This window comes from Vicia villosa, linkage group LG2, assembly GCF_029867415.1.
Source record: "Vicia villosa cultivar HV-30 ecotype Madison, WI linkage group LG2, Vvil1.0, whole genome shotgun sequence".
Classification (NCBI taxonomy): domain Eukaryota; kingdom Viridiplantae; phylum Streptophyta; class Magnoliopsida; order Fabales; family Fabaceae; genus Vicia; species Vicia villosa.
Genome location: NC_081181.1, coordinates 69,366,910 through 69,388,756, shown reverse-complemented (window position 1 = coordinate 69,388,756; position 21,847 = coordinate 69,366,910). Strand labels below are relative to the sequence as shown.

The following is a 21,847-nucleotide window of genomic DNA, read 5'->3' as shown; positions in this document are numbered from 1 at the left end:
CTGGTAGATTCCAGTCTCTCCTTCTCATTATCAACAGCCTTCTGACCTTCAACTACTTGAGTTGTTGGTCCTTGAATGATTCCTTCTGGCTGATTCACAGCTTCTGCTTGCTGATTCACAGCTTCTTCTTCTTCATCCGAATCAACAATAATTAATCTTCTTTTTCTTGTCTTCTTCTTTTCGACAGCCTTTTCACTTTCCACATTCTTATTTTTCATTTTTTTCTTTTTCTTCTTCTTCTTCTTCTTCTCAGCAGTCTCCTTTTCACTATCTTTATTTTCAACTACAACTTCCTGAACTTCTCCAGCAACAACTTCTTCTTGAGCAGCTTTCTCTACACCATCAGTAGCAGCAGCTACACTTTGGACTACCTTCTCCTGGTTAACAGAAGGATGATCAAATTTTTGCTTTGTCCTTCTTTCCTTCTTGACAACAGCATCAGGTGCAGCTTCTGAAACATCTTCTGAAGCAGCAGGCCTGGAAGTGGAAACTTTCTTGCGACCACCTTTAGCAGGAGCAACTTTGCCTTCTTCTTCCTTGAGTGAATTCAGATATATAGTTCTGACTTCTGGGAGCTCACTTCTGAAGAAGGACTCAAAGTCAGCAAGAACAGGATCTCTTCTGCTTCTTGCTCCAGGAGGAGGTTGAGGGGTTTGTATGATAACATCAATAATACTCATCTTTCTCAAGGTGAGAGCATTCAAGCAACTCCCAGTATCAACAACAAGATCTTTGATGGTCCCTTGAGCTTCCATATCCTCAACAATCTTGGAATGAACCAGAAGATTTGTAATAATTCTTCCAAAAGGAATAATAGTACACTTCTTCTTTCTAAAAGCATTTCTGGAATCCCTCACAGCATTCCACATGTGGTTGAAGATTATGTAGATAATATCAACCTTCTTCTGAGTGGCAATGCAATACAGAATGTATTTCTGCTCATTGTTGACAAAATCTGCAGAATGGGTTGCTTTCCTGTGATAGAAACACCCCAGAAGAATCTTGGTCCAAATTTTGTAGAGATCCTTCATGCCCTTTACACGATCGGTTTTCTTCACGTCTTTATAGAGAGTAGCCAACACTTCATCCCAATCAGCCCTTAGATCAATTTCATGAGCATCCTCAGGGTTTCTTAGATCAAACATCATTCTCAGGATGTTTTCAGTAACGACCACAAACTTCCCATGAGCAAAAGACAGAATAGATTTAGGAGCCACAACAACGTGCACCCAAAATTCTTTTACAAGATCTGGGTAAACCGGTCCACAGAACTCAGCAAATAATGAAGTCCATCCTTGAAATATGATATCTTCTTTAAGATGAAATTCATGTTCTTCAAGACTATCAAAGTCTACCATAAGTTCACAGATAACTTCCAACTCCTTTTTGGAAATGGAGCAGGAGATAACTGGAACGATTTGCTGATCTTCTTCTTGAAGATGAAGAGGAGCAGATGAACCACCGTTGAGAGATGATGAGGCAGCCATTGAAACAGTACTGAGATTGCAAGAAATATTTCTGGGTTTGCGCTTAGGGTTAGAGAAAAGGGCAAAGAGGTTACAAAAGTGCATGCACAAGGAGAGAGAGAGAGAGAGAATGGGAGTGAAAAAGATAAATGTTATGATTTGAAATATATTTATAGAGGCGGATTTGAAAAAGAATGCAATAAAATTATGAGAATGAACAGTTACAGAATCAAATGAAATCAACTGCATTAAATGATGAGTGACGTTAGGTGAGAGAACGTGGTAATTGAAATGATTTACACAGTTACCTAGGGCGGCGTCCCATCAGATTCACTCACGCTTTTACCATCCGTGCAAACACGTGTTCACCATCAGAAACACTTGATGACAGCTATGTTGCATTGCATTTGCTTCTGATGATGAATAGAACTTTTCATCTTCTAATTCTGGTCACTGATTCTGACCACCATTCTTTAGAAATGATCTAGTTCTGATAGGATCATCTATCTTTCCAAGTATCACATCTTCTGAGTGAGCTGAGATGAGTCTAGAAGATCTTCTGACTGTTGGCTCTTCATAAATTCTGAGATTCTCTAAAGATGCAGCAACTTGATCTTCTGACTCTTTGCTTCTGGGATTTTCAGTTTCTGAAACTTTGCTTATGGGTTCTACAGCTTCTGATATATCAATATCTATATCTGCAAAATTCTCAAACTGCTTTGGCTTTTCAAGACCAAGCTTATCATCAAATCTGATATTGATTGATTCTTCTACAACCAATGTTTCAGTATTAGCCTTTAGAGCGTTCAGAATATCCAAGAAGGAAACATTTTTGTGCCTTAGAATCAAACTTACCAAGATGATCTTTAGTATTCAGAATAAAACAAACACATCCAAAAGGATGAAAATATGAAATGTTGGGCTTTCTGTTCTTCCACAATTCATAAGGAGTCTTATTTAGAATAGGTCTTATAGATATTCTATTTTGAATATAACATGCAGTGTTTATTGCTTCTGCCCAGAAGTGCTTAGCCATATTGGTTTCATTGATCATGGTTCTCGCCATTTCTTGTAGAGTCCTATTCTTTCGCTCTACAACTCCATTTTGTTGTGGAGTTCTAGGGCAAGAGAAATCATGGGCAATACCATTTTCTTTGAAGAACTCCTCAAAGAATCTGTTCTCAAATTCACCACCATGATCACTTCTGACCTTTATGATTTTGCACTCCTTCTCAGATTGAATCTGAGTACAGAATTCAAAGAACACTGAATGAGACTCATCCTTGGGTTTTAAGAACTTTACCCATGTCCAGCGGCTATAATCATCTACGATGACTAATCCATATTTCTTCCCTCTGACAGATGCTGTTTTGACTGGTCCAAACAGATCAATGTGCAGAAGTTCTAATGGCCTTGAGGAAGAAACAACATTCTTAGATTTGAATGCAGGTTTGGAGAACTTTCCCTTCTGACATGCTTCAAAAAGAGCATCTGATTTGTATTTCAGATTTGGGAGTCCTCTGACCAGATTTAGTTTGTTAATCTGAGAAATCTTTCTCAAACTAGCATGTCCTAATCTTCTGTGCAGACCCATTGCTCTTCAGAAACAGACATAAGGCAAGTCACCTTCTGCTTCTCAAGAACTAAAAGATCAATCTTATAAATGTTGTTCTTTCTCTTGCCTGTAAATAGGATTGAGCCATCCTTCTGACTTACAGCCTTGCAAGACTTTTGATTGAAGATTATGTCATAACCATTGTCACTTAATTGACTTATGGACAATAAGTTATGCGCTAATCCTTCTACAAGAAGTACATTAGTTATGGAAGGAGAGTTACCAATACTTATGGTTCCAGAGCCAATAATCTTGCCCTTCTGATCTCCTCCAAACTTGACTTCTCCACCAGATTTAAGCATCAGGTCTTGGAACATAGACCTTCTTCCCGTCATGTGTCGCGAGCATCCAGAGTCTAGGTACCATGACATTTTGTGCTTTGTCTTCTTTGCTGCTAAGGATATCTGCAACAGAAATTATCTTCTCCTTAGGTACCCACAGTTTCTTGGGTCCTTTCTTGTTAGTTTTCCTCAAGTTCTGATTGAACTTGGGTTTAGCATGATAAGTAACAGGGGGAACAGCATGATATTCTTTAGGTTTGGCAGCATGATATTTTTTAGATTGTGTCACATGCTTCTTAGTGTGTGTAGTGTTAAAACTTTTGGCATGTGAAGTGAGCCTAATATCATGTGAGTGGCCATATTTGAACTGATCATACAATGGCTTGTATGTGATTTTCAAATCATCAACAGGTTCAAATTTTTGTGAGGTATCACCCTCATAGCCAACGCCAATCCTTTTGTTTCTAGAAACACCATATATCATAGAAGCAAGATGACTTCTGCCAATACTTCTAGATAGAATCTTTCTGAAGCTCGAGTCATATTCTTTCATAATATGATTGAGACTAGGAATGGATTTTTCTGATTCAGAAGAAGATCCAATATCTTTGGATAATTTTAAAACTTTTTCCTTCAGTTCAAAATTTTCCACTTTCAGCTTCTTAGTTTCAAATTCAAATAGCTTTTTCACCTTTTTGTATTTGATACTAAGATGAGCCTTGAGTTCCAGAAGTTCAGTTAAACTGGAAACTAACTCTTCTCTAGAAAGTTCAGAAAATACCTCTTCAGAATCTGATTCTGATGTAGATTCTGATCCGTCATCCACTGTGGCCATCAGTGCAAGGTTTGCCTGCTCGCCTTCAGAGTCTGATTCTGATTTTGATTCTGAATCATCCCATGTTGCCATAAGACCTTTCTTCTTATGAAACTTCTTCTTGGGATTCTCCTTCTGAAGTTTTGGACATTTATTCTTAAAGTGTCCAGGCTCATTGCACTCATAGCAGATGACCTTCTTCTTGTCAGATCTTCTGCCTCCATAAGATTCTCCTCTTTCAGGCTTCTTTGAACTTCTAAAGCTCTTGTACTTCCTTTGCTTGCTCTTCCAGAGATGGTTTACCCTTCTGGAGATCATGGACAGTTCATCTTCTTCTTCTGATTCTGATTCTTCAGAATCTACTTCTTCAGCCTGAAAAGCGTTAGTGCATTTTTTATAATTAGATTTTAACGCAATAGACTTACCTTTCTTCTGAGGTTCATTAGCAACTAGCTCAATTTCATGACTCCTCAGAGAACTGATCAATTCTTCAAGAGAGATTTCATTCAGATTCTTGGCAATTTTGAAAGCAGTCACCATAGGACCCCATCTTCTTGGCAAGCTTCTGATGATCTTCTTGACATGATCAGCCCTTGTGTATCCCTTGTCAAGAACTCTCAATCCAGCAGTTAGCGTTTGAAATCTTGAGAACATCTTCTCAATATTTTCATCATCCTCCATCTTGAAGGCTTCATATTTCTGGATCAAGGCAAGAGCTTTAGTCTCATTGACTTGGGCATTTCCTTCATGGGTCATTTTCAATGACTCTTATATATCATAGGCAGTTTCCCTGTTGGATATCTTCACATACTCAGCATGAGAGATAGCATTCAGCAAAACAGTCCTACACTTATGATGATTTTTGAATTGCTTCTTTTGATCATCATTCATTTCTTGTCTTGTAAGCTTTACACCCGTAGCTTTCACTGGATGTTTGTAACCATCCATCAGCAGATCCCATAAGTCACCATCTAGACCAAGGAAGTAACTTTCAAGTTTATCTTTCCAGTATTCAAAGTTTTCACCATCAAATACTGGTGGTCTAGTATAACCATTGTTACCATTTCCATTGTATTGCTCAGCAGAGCCAGATGTAGATGTATTTGTTGGATTTTCACCAGACATCTTGACTTAAGCGTTTTTCTCTTCCTGAATCTTTTCTAAACACGGTTAAGTGCTTGCACCTTAGAACCGGCGCTCTGATGCCAATTGAAGGATATAAAAACACTTAGAAAGGGGGGGTTTGAATAAGTGTAGCTTTAAACCTTGTAAGATAAAAAAATTTTGCACAATGATTTTTATCCTGGTTCGTTGTTAACTAAACTACTCTAGTCCACCCCCTTGGAGTGATTTACCTCACCTGAGGATTTAATCCACTAATCACACAAGATTACAATGGTTTTCGACTTAGACAACTTCTAAGTCTTCTAGAGTATACTGATCACAACCTGATCACTCTAGGAACAATCTGCTTAGATACCCTCTAAGACTTTCTAGAGTATATTGATCAACAACCTGATCACTCTAGTTCTTACAACTTAATGTAAACAAATTCTAAGAGTTACAATGCTTCTTATAAAGCTATTATCACAACTGTGATTTTCTCTTAAGTTTAAGCTTAATCTCACTAATATATTACAACAGCAATGTAGTGAGGTTGAAGATGAAGTTTGAGAGCTTTTTTGAATTTGACAGCGTTTCTGTATATTTTGCGCAAGTGTTGTATTCAGAATTTGTAATTCGTAACGTAGCTTCTCATCAGAACTTCATATTTATAAGCGTTTGAGAAGATGACCGTTGGGAGCATTTAATGCTTTGCGTATTCCGTACAGCATTGCATTTAATGTTTCACTCTTTTGTCAACTACCTCGAGCCTTGCTTTCGCTGTGTCTACTGACGTTGCCTTTAATAGCTTTCAACGTTCCTTTTGTCAGTCAGCGTAGCCTGCCAGCTAGTACTTGCTTCTGATCTGATGTTTGTGTAAACAACGTTTGAATATCATCAGAGTCAAACAGCTTGGTGCAGAGCATCTTCTTGTCTTCTGACCTTGAAGTGCTTCTTAGCGTGATACCATGAGAACTTCAGTGCTTCTGCTTCTGATCTCAAGTCCTTCTGATGCTTCCATAGACCATGTTCTGATTCTACTTGACCATCTTCTGATGTCTTGTCAGACCATGTTCTGATGTTGCATGCTGAACCTTCTGAGTCAGTGCTTCTTGCGCTGATTTTGTGCATACTCTTTATATAATTCCTGAAATGGAAATTGCATAGTATTAGAGTACCACATTATCTCATACAAAATTCATATACATTGTTATCATCAAAACTAAGAATATTGATCAGAACAAATCTTGTTCTAACATTGTGTTCTTTACTCAATTGGGAAGTGTTTGTCTTTTTTATGAATGCCTTACATATTTAATTTGATTGGAACTTAACAGTCTTTTTTTATTAATACCTTTTATTTACCCCATTCTTAATAGTTGTTTCCGATTATTTATATATAGGAATAACTATACGATTGATTCAAATATTTTTATATATGAAATGATATATTTCATTTGTAAATTGATTTTAATCAATTAGTATTAACAGATACATGAAATTAGTGATCAAACTAATTAAACTAACGGGAATATTAAATTACTGATCAAAATATTGAATATTAACGGGAACATGAAGTTACTGATCAAAATATTGAATAATAACGGAATTATGAATATACTAATAGCGGGAACATGAAGTTAGTGATAAAAATATTGAATATTAGCAGGAACATGAAGTTACCGATCAAAATATTAATATTAGCGAAAATATGAAGTTACTAATCAAAATATTCAATATTAACGGGAACATGAAGTTACTGATAAAAATATTGAATATTAACAGGAATATGAAGTTACTGATCAAAATATTAATATTAACGGGAACATGAAATTACTGTTCAAAGTTGTGAATAATAACGGGAACATGAAGTTACAGATCAAAATATTGAATATTAACGAAAACATGAAGTTACTGATCAAAAGTATATTAACGGGAACATGGAGTTATTAATCAAACTATTGAATATTAACGGGAACATGAAGTTATTAATTAAAACATTCAATATTAACGGGAAGCGATTGTTAGTATGTTGAAAATAAATGTGACTAAGTTTATTGCATTGGACAATTGCCATTGTGTTGTCTATTCTTTATGCATGTCACATTTTGTTCTACTGTTGGTAAAAGAGTGATCAAAATATGAACATTAGCGGAAACATGAAGTTACTAATCAAAATATTGAATATTAACGGGGACATGAAGTTACTGATAAAAATATTGAATATTAACAGGAGCATGAAATTACTGATCAAAATATTAATATTAACGGGAACATGAAATTACTGATCAAAATATTGAATATTAACGAGAACATGAAGTTACTGATCAAAATTACCGAATATTAACGGGAACATGAAGTTACTGATCAAAATATTGAATATTAACTAAACTATTAAATTATGACAATAATTCCAAAACAAAAATAATATTTATATAAACAAATATATATTACTGTTCAAAATATTAATATTAGCGGGAACATGAAGTTACTGATCAAAATATTAATATTAACGGGAACATGAAATTCCTGATCAAAATATTGAATATTAACGGGAACATGAAGTTACATATCAAAATATTGAATATTAACGAAAACATGAAGTTACTGATCAAAATATTGAATATTAACGAAAACATTAAGTTACTGATCAAAATATTGTATATTAACGGGAACTTGAAGTTATTGATCAAAACTATTGAATATTAACGGGAACATGAAGTTATTAATTAAAATATTCAATATTAACTGGAAGCGGTGTTAGTATGTTGAAAGTAAATGTGACTAAGTTTATTGCATTGGACAATCGACATTGCGTTGTCTATTCTTTATGCGGGTCACATATTGTTGTACTGTTGGTAAAACAGTAATAATTTAAGCCAAATAATTGATCTTTCCAATTTTTATTGCATACTAATAAAATAACATACAAACTTTAATCTTTTACTAATACTTTTTATTGTCCTCAATCTAAATGCGCGAAAACGACGGGTACTCGTGCGAAAGCACGAGTATCACACTAGTTTAAAATAGAATAGTGTCCCAAAATGAATTATTCATTTTCATTTTTAATATATTTTTTCAATTCTACTTTTAAATTAATAAAAATTTCATCATTTTAAATATATAAAAAGGGTATTATAATAAAAACATTATTTTCTATCTTATTTTTATATACCTTTTTTAACATGTGTGAAATGGTCAAGTAAATTATGGAGAGATTAAAAAAATAACAAACTATTTTTAATTTTCATCTTTCATTTATAACTTTAATTAATACTTTTAATTTATTGCTTTTTCATTTTGCATGCTAATTCAAATATATGAATCATTAATAATAATTTAATAAAATATTTTTTTTTATTTATTACATTTTTTTAATAGGTATGAAAGTATCATGCCACCTATTTTGGGACCAGAAAATAAAAACTAAAAAAATAGTTTTTAAAAATAAATTAAATGAAATAACTTAAACTTTTTTATTCAATTTGGCTAGATGTAAAAATCAGATCCTCCTAGTCCTCTGAAGGTCATTCCACCGTCTTTTACTTTAATGCGTTGAATGTGAGCTATTTTATGCCAATCCTCACCCGTGTTCTCTTTACATCGTTTCCCTAACTGTCTGCAACCGTAAATTCCCAAATATTTCAGACTAGTAAGGCGTTGAATGCTCAGGGGAAGACAGACCAGCTTTGGACAATCAGAAATAAGTAATGTGTGAAGCAAGCCTAGGTTTCCTAACCAGTCAGGAAGGGATGCCAGGTTTGGAAAATCACCCAATGCCAAAAATTGAAGAGCAGTCATATGTTGTAATGCCTCATGCAAACCTTCTATTTCTGGGCAACTTTGGATTATCAATTCCTCAAGACAAGTGAGGTATTGAAAACTTTCTGATAGCTTGAACTTTTTGCAAAACGCAATACTCAATCTCTTCAGAGAGTGCAACCGATGTATTACTTCATCCGGCAATGACTTGAGGTTCTCACAATCAATGATATTTATCTCCTGGATAACATTAATGTTATTGATTTCAGCTGGGAGTTGCTCAAGCTTAGAAAGGTGATAAATGCCAAGAAACTTTAGAGAAGTGAGGTCTCTTAGCATTCCATCTGGAAAGCAACTTAGCTCTTTATGTTTGGTGAAAATAAGTTCTTCAAGAGTATGATGTTTATGAATTGATCTTAGTAAATGTTGGTTGCATTTCCCTCCTACATACAAATAACTGAGAGATGGAAGGCAAGGCAATTCCAACATTACAGGACATTTGAAAATTTGAAGTTTTGAAAGGTACGGAAACATGTTTTCTCTGTCCTCCCTCGATAAACTTACCAGGTTTGGCATCTTAATTAGTATCAAAAATTCTAGATTTGTGAAACCTCCTACAACTCCACCATTGGATGATTCTTCATATAGGTATTTTACATGAATCATGTTAGATACATATAGCTTCTTTAGAGAAGGAAGTTTCCCCAAGTCTGGAAGGTGTAAACATCTTTTGCAATCAATGAGCTTTAGAGTACTTAAAAAAATTAGAGAAGAACTAGACATCCATTGTGGGAAATAGACACCTGTATATCCTTCCGCTGTCAGAAACTGAAGTTGTTGTGTTTGAGGTTGAAGCACTTCAAGAATCTCCTCAACATTTTCTTGTAATTGGGACTCTTCATTTATTTCCCATGACAATTGCAATATGTTCACGCGCTTTCTCAACATATTAGCTTCTTTGGCATTCATTACACTTTTTACTCTCTCCAAGTGCTTAATGTAAAGGTCTCCGATAAGGTTCATTTGTCCTAGTTCCGCCAAAAGAAACCCACTTTTCTTGCCAACTACATAAAGGGTCAAAGTTTTTAGGGAAACCAACTTCCTTATATGAGGAGGCAAGCTTGATAGTGAGTAACAACAGTTCAAAGATATATGTTGTAGAGCTTTCATCTGTACCAACCCATCTGGCAACCTTTGGAGGTTGTTACAATCATCTAACTTTAAAATCTGCAAATTCCATAACTTGCATAAGGATTCTGGAAGAGTTTTGAAATCTCCACCAGAAAGATCCAAGTATCTTAAATGTTTTAAATGACAAATCGAAGATGGCAACTCTTTTATTCTTTCAAAGTCAAGTACTCGTAAAGAATAACATTTTAGTATTTGACGTGCTGAACAATCGTATCGACACATTAAAAAGGTCCTCAATGATTTGATTCCATGCAACTTTAATGAATCGACTATCTCAGATGATTTCTCATCATAAGCAGAGAGGTGGAGGATTCTTTTAGATAGGCTTGATTCTGTAATGCAACCACTAACCTCTTCAGCAACAGATTGAGCAAGATCATGAACAAGGTCGTGCATTTTAAAATTTTCAATTTCACCAATACCATCTTTCTCTATATCTTGAAAAAATGATCTCCAATATAACTCATTCCACACCTCATTTCCAATATCTTCTGCTTCTAGAATTGCATTGGATGAAATAAAACCATTAGCCATCCAAAGATCAATCAAAAATTTCTTGTTTATTATTTCATCTTTGGGAAACAGTGCACACAAGGCAAAACATTGTCTCAATTTTACTGGCAAATTCAAGTAGCTTAACCTTAAGGCAGACATGACATGATCTACACCTTGTAAATCCCATAGTTTGCTTTCCTTGACATTGAGCCACTCTATCTCCTCTCTTTTGAAACGCAAGAGACTTCCTAATGCCATTGCTGCAAGAGGCACACCCCCACACTTCTTTACTATCTCCTTTCCTATGACCATTAGTTCTTCCCTTTCTTCCTCATTTGGTCCAAAGGCTCTTTGTTTCAACAATTTCCAACAATCCGTGTCGGATAGCATTGATAAATCGTGAGGGGGCATTGTTCCCATGATTGCTGCAACCTTTAGAAGACGAGTGGTGACCAAAATTGATGTGCCTTTTCCCCCACATGACAATACAGATTTCAACCTCTGCCAATTTTCTTGTTCATCATCCCATACATCATCCAGCACTAGCAAATACCTTTTTCCTTTAAGCAAATCTAGAAGTTTTCTTTGTAATGGCTCTAGATCCAGTTCTGCACAAGCATGGCCAGTGGCTGATTCAATGATGGCTTTTGTCATTCTCTTCAAACTAAAATCTTCTGAGACACACACCCAAATTCTTAGCTCAAAGTGACTGACTACCTTCTCATGATTGAATATAACTTGGGCAATTGTTGTCTTTCCAAGTCCACCAAGACCAATTATTGGATAAACAGAGAAATCCTCGAAACTAGAAGCATCACCAACCAAAAAGTTTATGATTCTATCCTTATCTTCTTCTCTTCCGTAGACTTGAGGTTGAGAAATGATTGAAGTAGTTTGGCGCCAATCAAGAACTCCACTTCTCTTCTCTCTAACAATCTCAGTCAAATGAAATTTGGTCCTTTCATCAGCGATTTCATCTAATCTCTCTCTTATCCTCTTCATTTTCTTAGTAATTTGGTAGCGGAAAGCAATATGCTTGGGTTGAAAACAAGATAAGAAAGAGCTTTGTACCTTGTTTGAAAGTCTGTCCTTTACTCCTTCATACTCCAGCACTTGAGTGGCACACTCGTCCAAGATGTCATCGAGGACGTGAGCAGCATCTTTGAGCTTAAGAAGCCAATCCTTGATAGCTCTGTTTGAGAATTGTTTCTCCTCAGCATCTTCAAGAGTAGCCTTGATTGTAGTTAGCAAGCTGGAAAGACTATTGAAGTCTTGATCGAAACCCAGAAATAAGTCAAACTCTTTCTGAATGAGTGAGCTCAAATTATCAAGGACAACTTCAATAACAGCTTCAGCCATATTTCAAGTTGTAACTCAAAAGAATGTAAATGGAAAAAAGTCTGTTTGATTTTTTTTGGTTGAGAGATGAAGATGTATTATGAGAAAACAAGATTTATAACAGGGGTGAGTGAGTGGTAGGAGATGTTTTGGGATAGACTTTGTCAAGTCAACAACCCGTCCACTATGATTAATGTGACTTTGAAATTATGCACAAAGTTGTTTGATTGAAATTTCAAAGAAACAAATAGAAGAAACTGACAGGTTAGAAAAGAGAAACAAGTCTGAAACTTCGTTTCAATAACCTCCTTCAATCAATACCGAAAGTATTGAGTAGGGATACGTGTCTGTTTCCAATTGGCAGTACAAAAGAAGGGCCATACTTTTAGAAGCAAGGAATTAGTGGCTGTTTCAAATTTCCACAAGCATATTTGACATTAAATTGGAAAGCGATGTTTAAATATTTGATTACTTCTAAAAATAAGTTTGTTTATTAGAGAAATGAAGAAGTATTATGAGAAAACAAGATTATCACTAGTGAGTGAGTGTGAGTGGTAGGAGATGCTTTGGGATAGACTTTATTGAGTCAAGAATCCACACACTATTATTAATGTATCTTTGCATAAAGTCATTTGATTGAAATTTCAAAGAGACAAACAGAAAGAAGAAAATGACAGGTTAGAAAAGGAAACAGGTCTGAAACTTCGTTGAAATAACCTCCTTCAATCACTAAGGAGAATATTTAGTAGAGACATGTCTGTTTTTAATTGGCCTGTTTCATATTTTGTTTATATTAAATTAATGTTTTGTAACCACCATTATCGTTAGTAAGCATTATAAGAGAATTGTAACCATCACATTATAATTATTGTCTTTATTTAAATTTATGGTAGAGTTGCATCATTAAGACTGAGAGAACCAAAGAGTCCTCATCTTTATTACCAATCTGTTGTATTCTCTGTCAGTTTTCTTCAAGCCTATATAAAGGCTTTGTAATGCTAAGTTATATGTAAGGAGGGTGTGGTGAATTCAATAAAACCCGAGTATTTCAATGTTCACCCGCCTGTAGAAGTATAGTGCAAAACGTGACTCAAAATAGTTTTCCCACTCAGAGTCTTGCAACAATATAATTCATCACATTCCACCTCTAGAATATCACCAACAAATTTCCCCAAGCATATGTTACATGAAAATCAAAATCTTTGCCAAAACCAGTAAAATTTGATCCTTTATAAAAGCTCATATAGATATTAGATAGATATATACAAGGTATCTTTTCTAAATTCTGACCTGCTGATTAAACAAACAACCCTCGTCGTATACACATAAGTATACCAAAAAATACTTTGTTACCCGAAGGAACATAGTTTATTTTAGAAATTTAACATTTTATATTTATAAATTAAACGGACTACGTTACAACCCGGTTGGTTTAGCTCGATTAGATTTCAGATTTTAAAGGACCCTGAGTTTCTTGTCCAGACGCTACATTTTAGCGTGCTTTTCATGCCCGTCTGTTTTGCCAGCTCTTTATATGACAGCGTAAAGGAACCAATTTTTTACTTTCTGACATGGCCCGCCATTTGCTATTGATAGCTCTTTAGACATGATTTCTCAATCCTTTTTTAAAACAATTATATTTAAAGACGCATTCGCAGGAGCTAGATACATGTAAATTTCAGTACCAAATTGTTATTTAACTGCCTATAAGAAATAATGACTTATCAGAGTCTAGTTTAAATTAAAATTATAACATGGTTTGCAACTTCCAAGTATATGAATTGAAGGAGGGAAAAGTAAAAGGCAGAAAATTTGTTTAACACTAATGGAGATTTCATATTGATTGATACTGAATTACGAAAAACAACTTAATGCCTTAAATTTGTAACATTTTGTTGTAGCAGGTGAAAAAAGGGCATATGCTGCTAGAGGCTAGCTTCAACAGCTAGTGATGCCGAGGACTTCATGGAGAGAAGGAAGACATTGGCAAAAACCAACCTTGATTCAAACTATACATAAGAGCCGCCCCTCCATGAGATGTCCGAAACAGGTAAGAAGTGGTTGGTTGCGACCATTGTGAGATATTGGAAACCACCAGCCTTGGTTCAAGGCATATCCTGCTACTTTCAACTGGCAAATTAAAAATACCGAATCAATGCACCAAATAATAGTATGGCTAATAGAATACTACAAAGAAACAAACATATTACCTCTCATTAGGACAGAAAAATGAAACAAGAGTAATGAAATCCAAAATCTGTATCCCTTCAATATCTGAAAAAACTAACCTGTGAAAGAAAAAAATATAAGACATTCTACATAGAGTTTATGAATTGAATAGAGTAATTCTTGGGTGCAATTCCCTCTTATAGGAATATTTCAAGTGTGAGAAGTTGTGGGAACACATTTTCTCTATCCTCTCTTGAGAACCTTATGAGGTTTGGAAGCTTCTCCAGTTTTAAAACTTCTAATGTTACGAAACCTCCTGTAACTCTACCATCATGTGACTCATATTTCTATGCCAACAACGGGGTAACTTCAAAATTTGCAAATTCCATAACTTACATATGGATTCAGGAAGAGTTTCAATGCCACTAAAAGAAATATTCAGATATTTTAAATGACTAATTGAAAGTGGCACTTCTTTAATATATTCCAACTGAGATTTCAATATATGGGGAAAAAGCTTGGCATGGTGATCTCCTAGCATTACGTAGTTCTTCAATGATTTAACACTACTCAGCCGTATCAAATCTATTTCCCTAAACGAACTCCCTCTATATATAAAATGAGAGATGGCGGATTCTTTCATAATTATTAGGCATGTCATCATTATCAGTAATGTAACCGGCTTCATCTGAAATAGATTGGGCAAGATCATGAACAAGATCATGCATCTCGAAACATACACATTGGCCAAATTGATCTGTCTCGATATCTTGAAAAAATATCTCCGGTATAATTCATTCCATACCTCATTGTCCATGTCTTCCTCGTCCAACAATTCATTTGATGAAATAAAACCGTTAGACATCCAAAGCTCAATCAAAAACTTCTTGCTTATTCTTTCATCTTTTGGAAATAGTGCACAGAAAGAAAAACATTGTCTTAGTTTTGCTGGCAAATTCAAGTAACTTAATATCAAGGCAGGCATGACATAATCTTCATTTTGCAAACTCCATAGCTTGCTTTCCTTGACATAGAGCCACTCCCCCATACTTCTTTAGCATTTCCTTCCCTATGACCACAAGCTCTGTCTGTTCTACTTCATTTGGTCTAAAAGCCCGTTGCTTAAACAATTCCCAACAATCTATGTCAGATAGTTTTGATAACTCATAAGGAGACTTTGTTCCCATGATTTCTGCAACTTTTGCAAGACGAGTAGTGACCAAAACCAAAGCACCCTTTCCTCCACAAGCCAATAGAGATCTCAATATTTGCCAATTCTCTTGTTCATAATCCCATACCTTGTCCAAAACCAACAAATATCTTTTTGTTTGCTGTAGATCTTGAAGTCTTCTTTGTAGCGGCTCTATATCCAAATCCTAACAAGCAATCTTAGTTTCCAGTTCTATGATTTTATCCTTATGTTTGTCTCTTCCATAGACTTTAGGTTGAGAAATAATTGAGGTAGTTTGACGCCATTCAAAGACTCCTCTTTTCTCCTCTTTCACTATCTCAGTCAAATGAAACTTGCTCCTTTCTTGCGCTATTTCATCTAACCTCTCTCTTATTCTCTTCATTTTCTTAGCAAGTTTGTAACGAAAAGCAACATGCTTGGGATGAAGAGAGGATAGGAAAGAGGTATGTAACTTATGGGATGGTCCAGCTTTGTACTCCAACTCCAATGCCTTAGTGGAACACTCGTCCAAGATATCATCGAGGACATGAGCAGCATCTTTAAGCTTAAGCAGCCAATCCTTGATAGCTTTGTCAGTGAATTGTTTCTCGATCCTCAGCATCTTCAAGTGTAGCTTTGATTGTGGTGAGCAAGCTTGAAAGACTTTGAAAGTGTTGGCCAAAATCCAGATATAGCGCAAGCTCTTTCTGAATGAGTGAGCTCAAATTGGTAACAACAAGTTCAAGCACAGCCTCAGCCATCTTCAAAAGTTTAAAATGGATGTTAATAAGATTTGTTTGATTGAGAATCGAAGTGATAAAGAGAGTTATTGTACTATCATGTACCCAAAGTTTTCAGTGCCACGAAACACAAGCATTACCTACAGCCAACTTGCAGTGGTATCCTCCACAGGTTTGACACACATGATACCAAACCTCAGGGATATGTGGGGTTGTGTGTAGCATTTGAAATGAAGAAGTGTGTCTTGGATGAAAGGAAGAATTTCATCGAGAACGGCGTAAGGGATGAACGTTCTGTAGTCATTAGAAATAAACTCAACTTTACGTGTTTTGGTCGAAAAATCTAGGCCCGTTGCTTTATTCTTCATTCTTTATAACTTGCAAAATACTCAAGGTACTTATTTCTTACCCGTTGCTTTCTCTAATTTGTATTAATTTATTGAGTTATGACCAACTTTGGAATCTCATTTCTAGATGTAAGAAATCTAGAAATGAATATTGTTGAAGTTAGAGAGCATGTTGTTATGAAGAACCCCGAGGATGAGTACAAGGCTCAAGGTTACATTAAATTTCATAGAAGCTCATTCAGCAGTGATTCTACCAATGAGGAAATTAGGTGGTTGTTAGAAGAACAATCAAGATGTCATACTCACGATTGTCATTTTTATCTCTTGACGGTGACTTAAAAATGGTGATATGAATGCAAAGGAATCTTGAACTTCCAAATGTTGTTACTGAGTACTCATCTGTATAGATGAAAAGATCTTTGAGACATCGTCGGTCTATACCAGAGAACCTTAAATGGATAACACCTGCAGATATTAAGGAAACACCATTACTTGGAGGGTTGCAAGACCCCTTGTTTGTTTCCATGAGGTTTGGAGGGTTGTATGTCCCCTTGTTTGTTTCCGTCCGATGTCTTGTTTGATAAAGAGACAAGCTGATGGCCTTGTACTAAGAAAATTAAGGTTTCTGTTAAGAAAGAAGTATTTATCTAGTAAAATAATACCAATTTTATTAAATCTTAGTGGTAGAAAGGTTTTTATTTATTTAATTAAAATTGTTAAAAATTAAATTTGTATTTTTAATATTATGGCAGTGAAGTCTCCTCGTTTCTTTTCTCTTACATGATTTTTAGTTTCGATGTTTTTACAAGGTGAAAACTCTCTCAAGAATGCATTGAGATTAAGGTATCGAGTAAAATTGAGATTGTAAAAAAAATAGATGTTATGGTAAAGTGGTGTAGAAGAGAAGAATACAAAGGACAAAATAAAAAAGTTTTTGTGGGAGGAAAAGATTATGTTTTTAATTGCATAAAGTTGAAAGCTACTACAAAATACATAGAGCTAAGCAATAAGCTTGCTTCTTGGAGTGGAGATAAAATCCAATGCAACTATTCTAAATAGTAGACATCATTAGGTTTTGTCTACTTTTACTGTCTTGACAAGCAAGAATATAATCATTATAATAAGGACAGCAAGTAAAGCAAAGTAGAAACAACAAGCAAAGTGATAGCAACAAGTAAAGTAATTATTATGTTAGAAAAATATCAATTTTTAACACTCCTCCTTGATATTTTTCTTGAATGCTCCAAGCATATCTCAATTCTTCAAACTTTCTCTTGGAAAGAGCTTTGGTCATTAAATCTGCAATCTGATTTTCTAAATTGCAATGCTCCAAACTGATTTATTTTGACTTTTCACCTTCTCTAATAGCATGATATCTAACTTTGATGTGTTTGGTTCTTCCATGCTGGATTGGATTCTTAGCTATGGCTATATCAGATTTGTTATCCACCCATATGACAGTAGCCAAAAAGTTTGATTTGTTGCTGCAGTAGCAGAAATATACTCCGCTTCAGTTGACGATTGGGCGACAACTTCTTGTTTCTTTGAATTCCATGAGAACACAACACTACCAAATGAGAAAACATAACCAAAGGTACTTTTTGCATCATCTACACTTCCAGCCCAGTCACTATCTGCATATTCTTGGAGGTCTCCACTCTCATTTTTCAAAAAACACAAACCATAATCAGTTGTTCCTTTTATGTATCTCAAAAGTCTCTTAGATGCACCAAGATGAACTTGACTTGGAGAATGCATGAACCTTGAAAGTAAGATAGCAGCGAACATTATATCAGGCATGGTCTCTAAAAGATACAACAAACTTCCAATTATACTTCTATAAATAGAAGCATCTGCACTATTATCACCATCATCCTTTGATAATTTTTCATTCGCAACCAGAGGTGTGGGAACATGCTTGCATTTGTCCATATTAAACTTCTTTAATACCTCCAAAGCATATTTCTTTTGAAAAATAAAGATTCAAGCACTTGACTGAAAGATCTTCCAAGAAAATATTTCATTTCATCCAAATCTCTCATCTCAAATTAATTCTCCATATATTACTTGAATTGACTTAGAGAATTGAATTTATTCCCTATAACCAACAGATCATCAACATATGAAACTGTTATGGATTGGGCCAAGATTCAGCCTAATCTACTTTCGGCCCACTTAACCTTGGGGGTCCAAACCATCCCATGGCCCACAAAAGAGCAAACATGTGCTCGTCCCCACCGTGCCCAGAATAAACGCTCTTCGCGAGCGCCCTCGCCGCCGAGGAACCTACTCCTCGTAGGGCTCCTTCACGCCCAACCCCCCGAATAATGCGGAGTCCACGTGGTCCCTAAAAGACCGCGTCTCCCTTAAACTTCGGAGTGGTTGACCAGGACGGAGAGCACTCACGCATCTCCGATATTTCCACCTAGGAAACCTGGCAGTCTCCTAATTCGACCTAGAAATCCAGCCCAGTAGCGAGATCATGGCCCAACGCTGGGGGCTATAAATACCCTCTTTCACTAGAGGGTGAGGTATTCAATTTCTTCTAACTGTTAGCTCGTACTTGCACTCCTTTGCTCATCTCCTTACTTTGGCATTGGAGTACCTTGCAGGTACACCCCCCTTCACTTCTCAAAGACCCAACTCCGAGCAGGCTTTGACGATCCTTCTGATCAGGTACGATCAGACACTATTAGTTGCAGTTCATTCTTTGACCTCTTCACATACAAAGTAACCTCATTTTCACTTCTTTTAAAACCTTTTGTAAAAGATAACCATCAATTCTACTATACCATGCTCTTGGTGCTTGTTTTAAGCCATAGAGGGCTTTGTGAAGCTTGTAAACTTTATTTTCACTTCCTGCAACCATAAAACCTTTAGGCTGGTCGACATAAATGTCTTCATCAAGCAATCTATTAAAAAAAGCTGATTTAACATCAAAATGATAAAGTTTCCATCCCAATTTTGCTGCTAAGGCAACCAACAACCTAATTGTATCATGTCTTGTAACAGGTGCAAAAGTGTCTGAAAAATCAACACCGTGTTGTTGCAAATAACCTTTTACCACCAATCTGCCCTTAAGCTTATTTATAGAACCATCAGGATTGAGTTTGGTTCTATAAACCCACTTAACACCAATAATCTTTTGATTTTTTGGTTTGTCTACAAGCTTCCATGTTTGATTTTTCTCTATCATCTTCATTTCCTCCTGCATGGCAGCCTTCCATCCCTCAATATTAGCAGCTTCGACATATCGGGTAGGCTCTAATGTAGCTATATTGCATCTGCATAAATATCATCCAAGGTTCTAGTACCTCGGGTTGGAAAAATCTGCATCAATATCATAAGTTTCTTCTTCATCTTCTGAATTTTGATCCTCCAAACTATCTTCCATAGGCAATACCTTACTTTAACCTTCAGCTTGACTTTTCTCCCAATTCCATTTAGAGAACTCATCAAATTTTACATCTCTGCTAACCAGAATTTTGTTGGTCTCCAAATTATAAATTCGATACGCTTTGGAGCTACTGATGTACCCCAAAAATATACCGATCACTGTTGAAAGAGTATTGTGGTGTACTTTTCGTTATTATCGTCTCCACAGGGATTATTGCGATATCACCGCCGTTCTATAGCCTATTTTGTCTTGAGTTAATGTTACTTTAGTTTTAGGTTTGCAAAAGATCATTCAATTCTTTTAGTAGCAAAGAGTAAATTAATGAAAGTTCTAAGTTAAAGAATATGTATCAAGATTCGATTTCATCGACCTAAATTTGTATGTTTCCTTATAAATAGATGCTTATGAACTTGCTAACGATCAATATAATTACGTATCGACACCTATATCGTCCGTGTCCGCAACGATATAGTTAGATTTACCGTATTGTTTAACCGACGATTTCTCCACCGTTTAAACAATACAAATAACGTTTTAAGAACCGATACTTAATAAACATCAAACTCTAAATCCATGTCTGCAACTTATAGTTTGAAAGATGATTAGTTAGGTCTAGATACAAACATTGATGTCTCAAACATTTATACCAAAGGAAAAGCTTTAATAAACAAACTAAACCATCTATATTGATCATCACTTGTTCATACACATATATTCACAAGAAAAACATACAAAAGGCTAGGAAGATTACATCTTATCTTGATACAAAAGTGGTTTAGCTATCCATGAGAATGGTAGCTTGCACAAGAAGGTAAGGATGAAGATCAACAAGCATCAAATGGCGATTAATCGACGATCAAGGCTTCCAATCTTCAACTCTATATTTGCTACAGTGTATATTGCTCTTGTTTCTCTCTAAAATATCTCTAACTCCTTTCCAAAGTGATCTGGCCCATAAACAAATAAACAAAGTTTCGTAGACCGCGCTTAGCGCGGTGCAGCCCGCTAAGCGCGCTATCAATAATTGCTTAAACCGCCCAACCGCGCTAAGCGGGCTCCAGACCTCGCTTAGCGCGGAACTCTCTGCCAGAACTTCCTTCTTTTCTTCAAAAGCGCGCTTAGCGGGCTCAACCTCGCTTAGCGCGCTACCTCTTTTCAGCAATCCTTGGCTTTGGTCTAGGAGCATCTTCAAAGTGCTTTTTCCATGGTCCCAGCTTCCAATTATCTATAAAAACTACAAAATCCAACATAGATTGCAAAGATAAGAACTATTCAACAATAATATAAATATAAGAATAAATATATACCAAATGACAATAAAATACTACTTATTAACCACAAAAAGACTTGAGAGTTACCAAAAATTACCTAAGATATTTACACAAATTGGTAACTAACAACTCTCCCCAACTAAACCTTTGTTTGTCCTCAAACGAAAACAAACACAAAAACAATCAACAAGCAAAACCAAGAGAGCACAAGCTAAGACAAGAACAAATGGGTGGTTCAAATTCCATAAGCACACAAGCAACATCTCACCCTTGCTCAAATAATACCATGCTTGAGATACTAATACTAAATACACAATTGATGTAAACAGCTCCTAAAACAAAATAAGTTCAAAATTGAATCACAACCTACACACTTCTCTAGTAAGAGACAAAATTGAGGACCTAACACTCACACAACAATGTCGCCAACATCCAGAATTAATTATGCAATCATCTACACAACATTTATATAAAAAGCGTAGAAGCAAGAATCACAAAGACTTAAGGGTTGAAACTTGGGTTGGTTAACAAGGAAGTGTCATTTCTCAAGGCCATTGAAACAAAAGGGGTCAATTCCTAAGAGAGCATTCAAATCATGATTAAATTCACACATCCTTATCAACCGATCACACAATTTTATTGCTCAAGAGTTCATCTTTTTATTTTAAAAGAACTAGCTATAT

General features: G+C 35.6%; 1 protein-coding gene and 1 pseudogene across 1 annotated transcript; both read right to left on the bottom strand.

Annotated features, from left to right (window-relative positions):
• Positions 1-8,556: 8,556 nt before the first annotated feature.
• On the bottom strand, positions 8,557-12,368 carry LOC131651244 (putative disease resistance protein RGA4). The gene has a single exon (XM_058920914.1). It carries the CDS (start codon positions 12,088-12,090, stop codon positions 8,773-8,775), a length of 3,318 nt encoding a protein of 1,105 aa, XP_058776897.1. The 5' UTR covers positions 12,091-12,368; the 3' UTR covers positions 8,557-8,772.
• A 1,532-nt stretch (positions 12,369-13,900) lies between these two features.
• LOC131646260 (putative disease resistance protein RGA4) lies at positions 13,901-16,509 on the bottom strand (annotated as a pseudogene).
• Positions 16,510-21,847: the final 5,338 nt, after the last annotated feature.

What these genes read in the sequence shown, in the direction of transcription:
- LOC131651244 (XM_058920914.1), bottom strand. Translation starts at nt 12,090, where the DNA reads ATGGCTGAAGCTGTTATTGAAGTTGTCCTTGATAATTTGAGCTCACTC.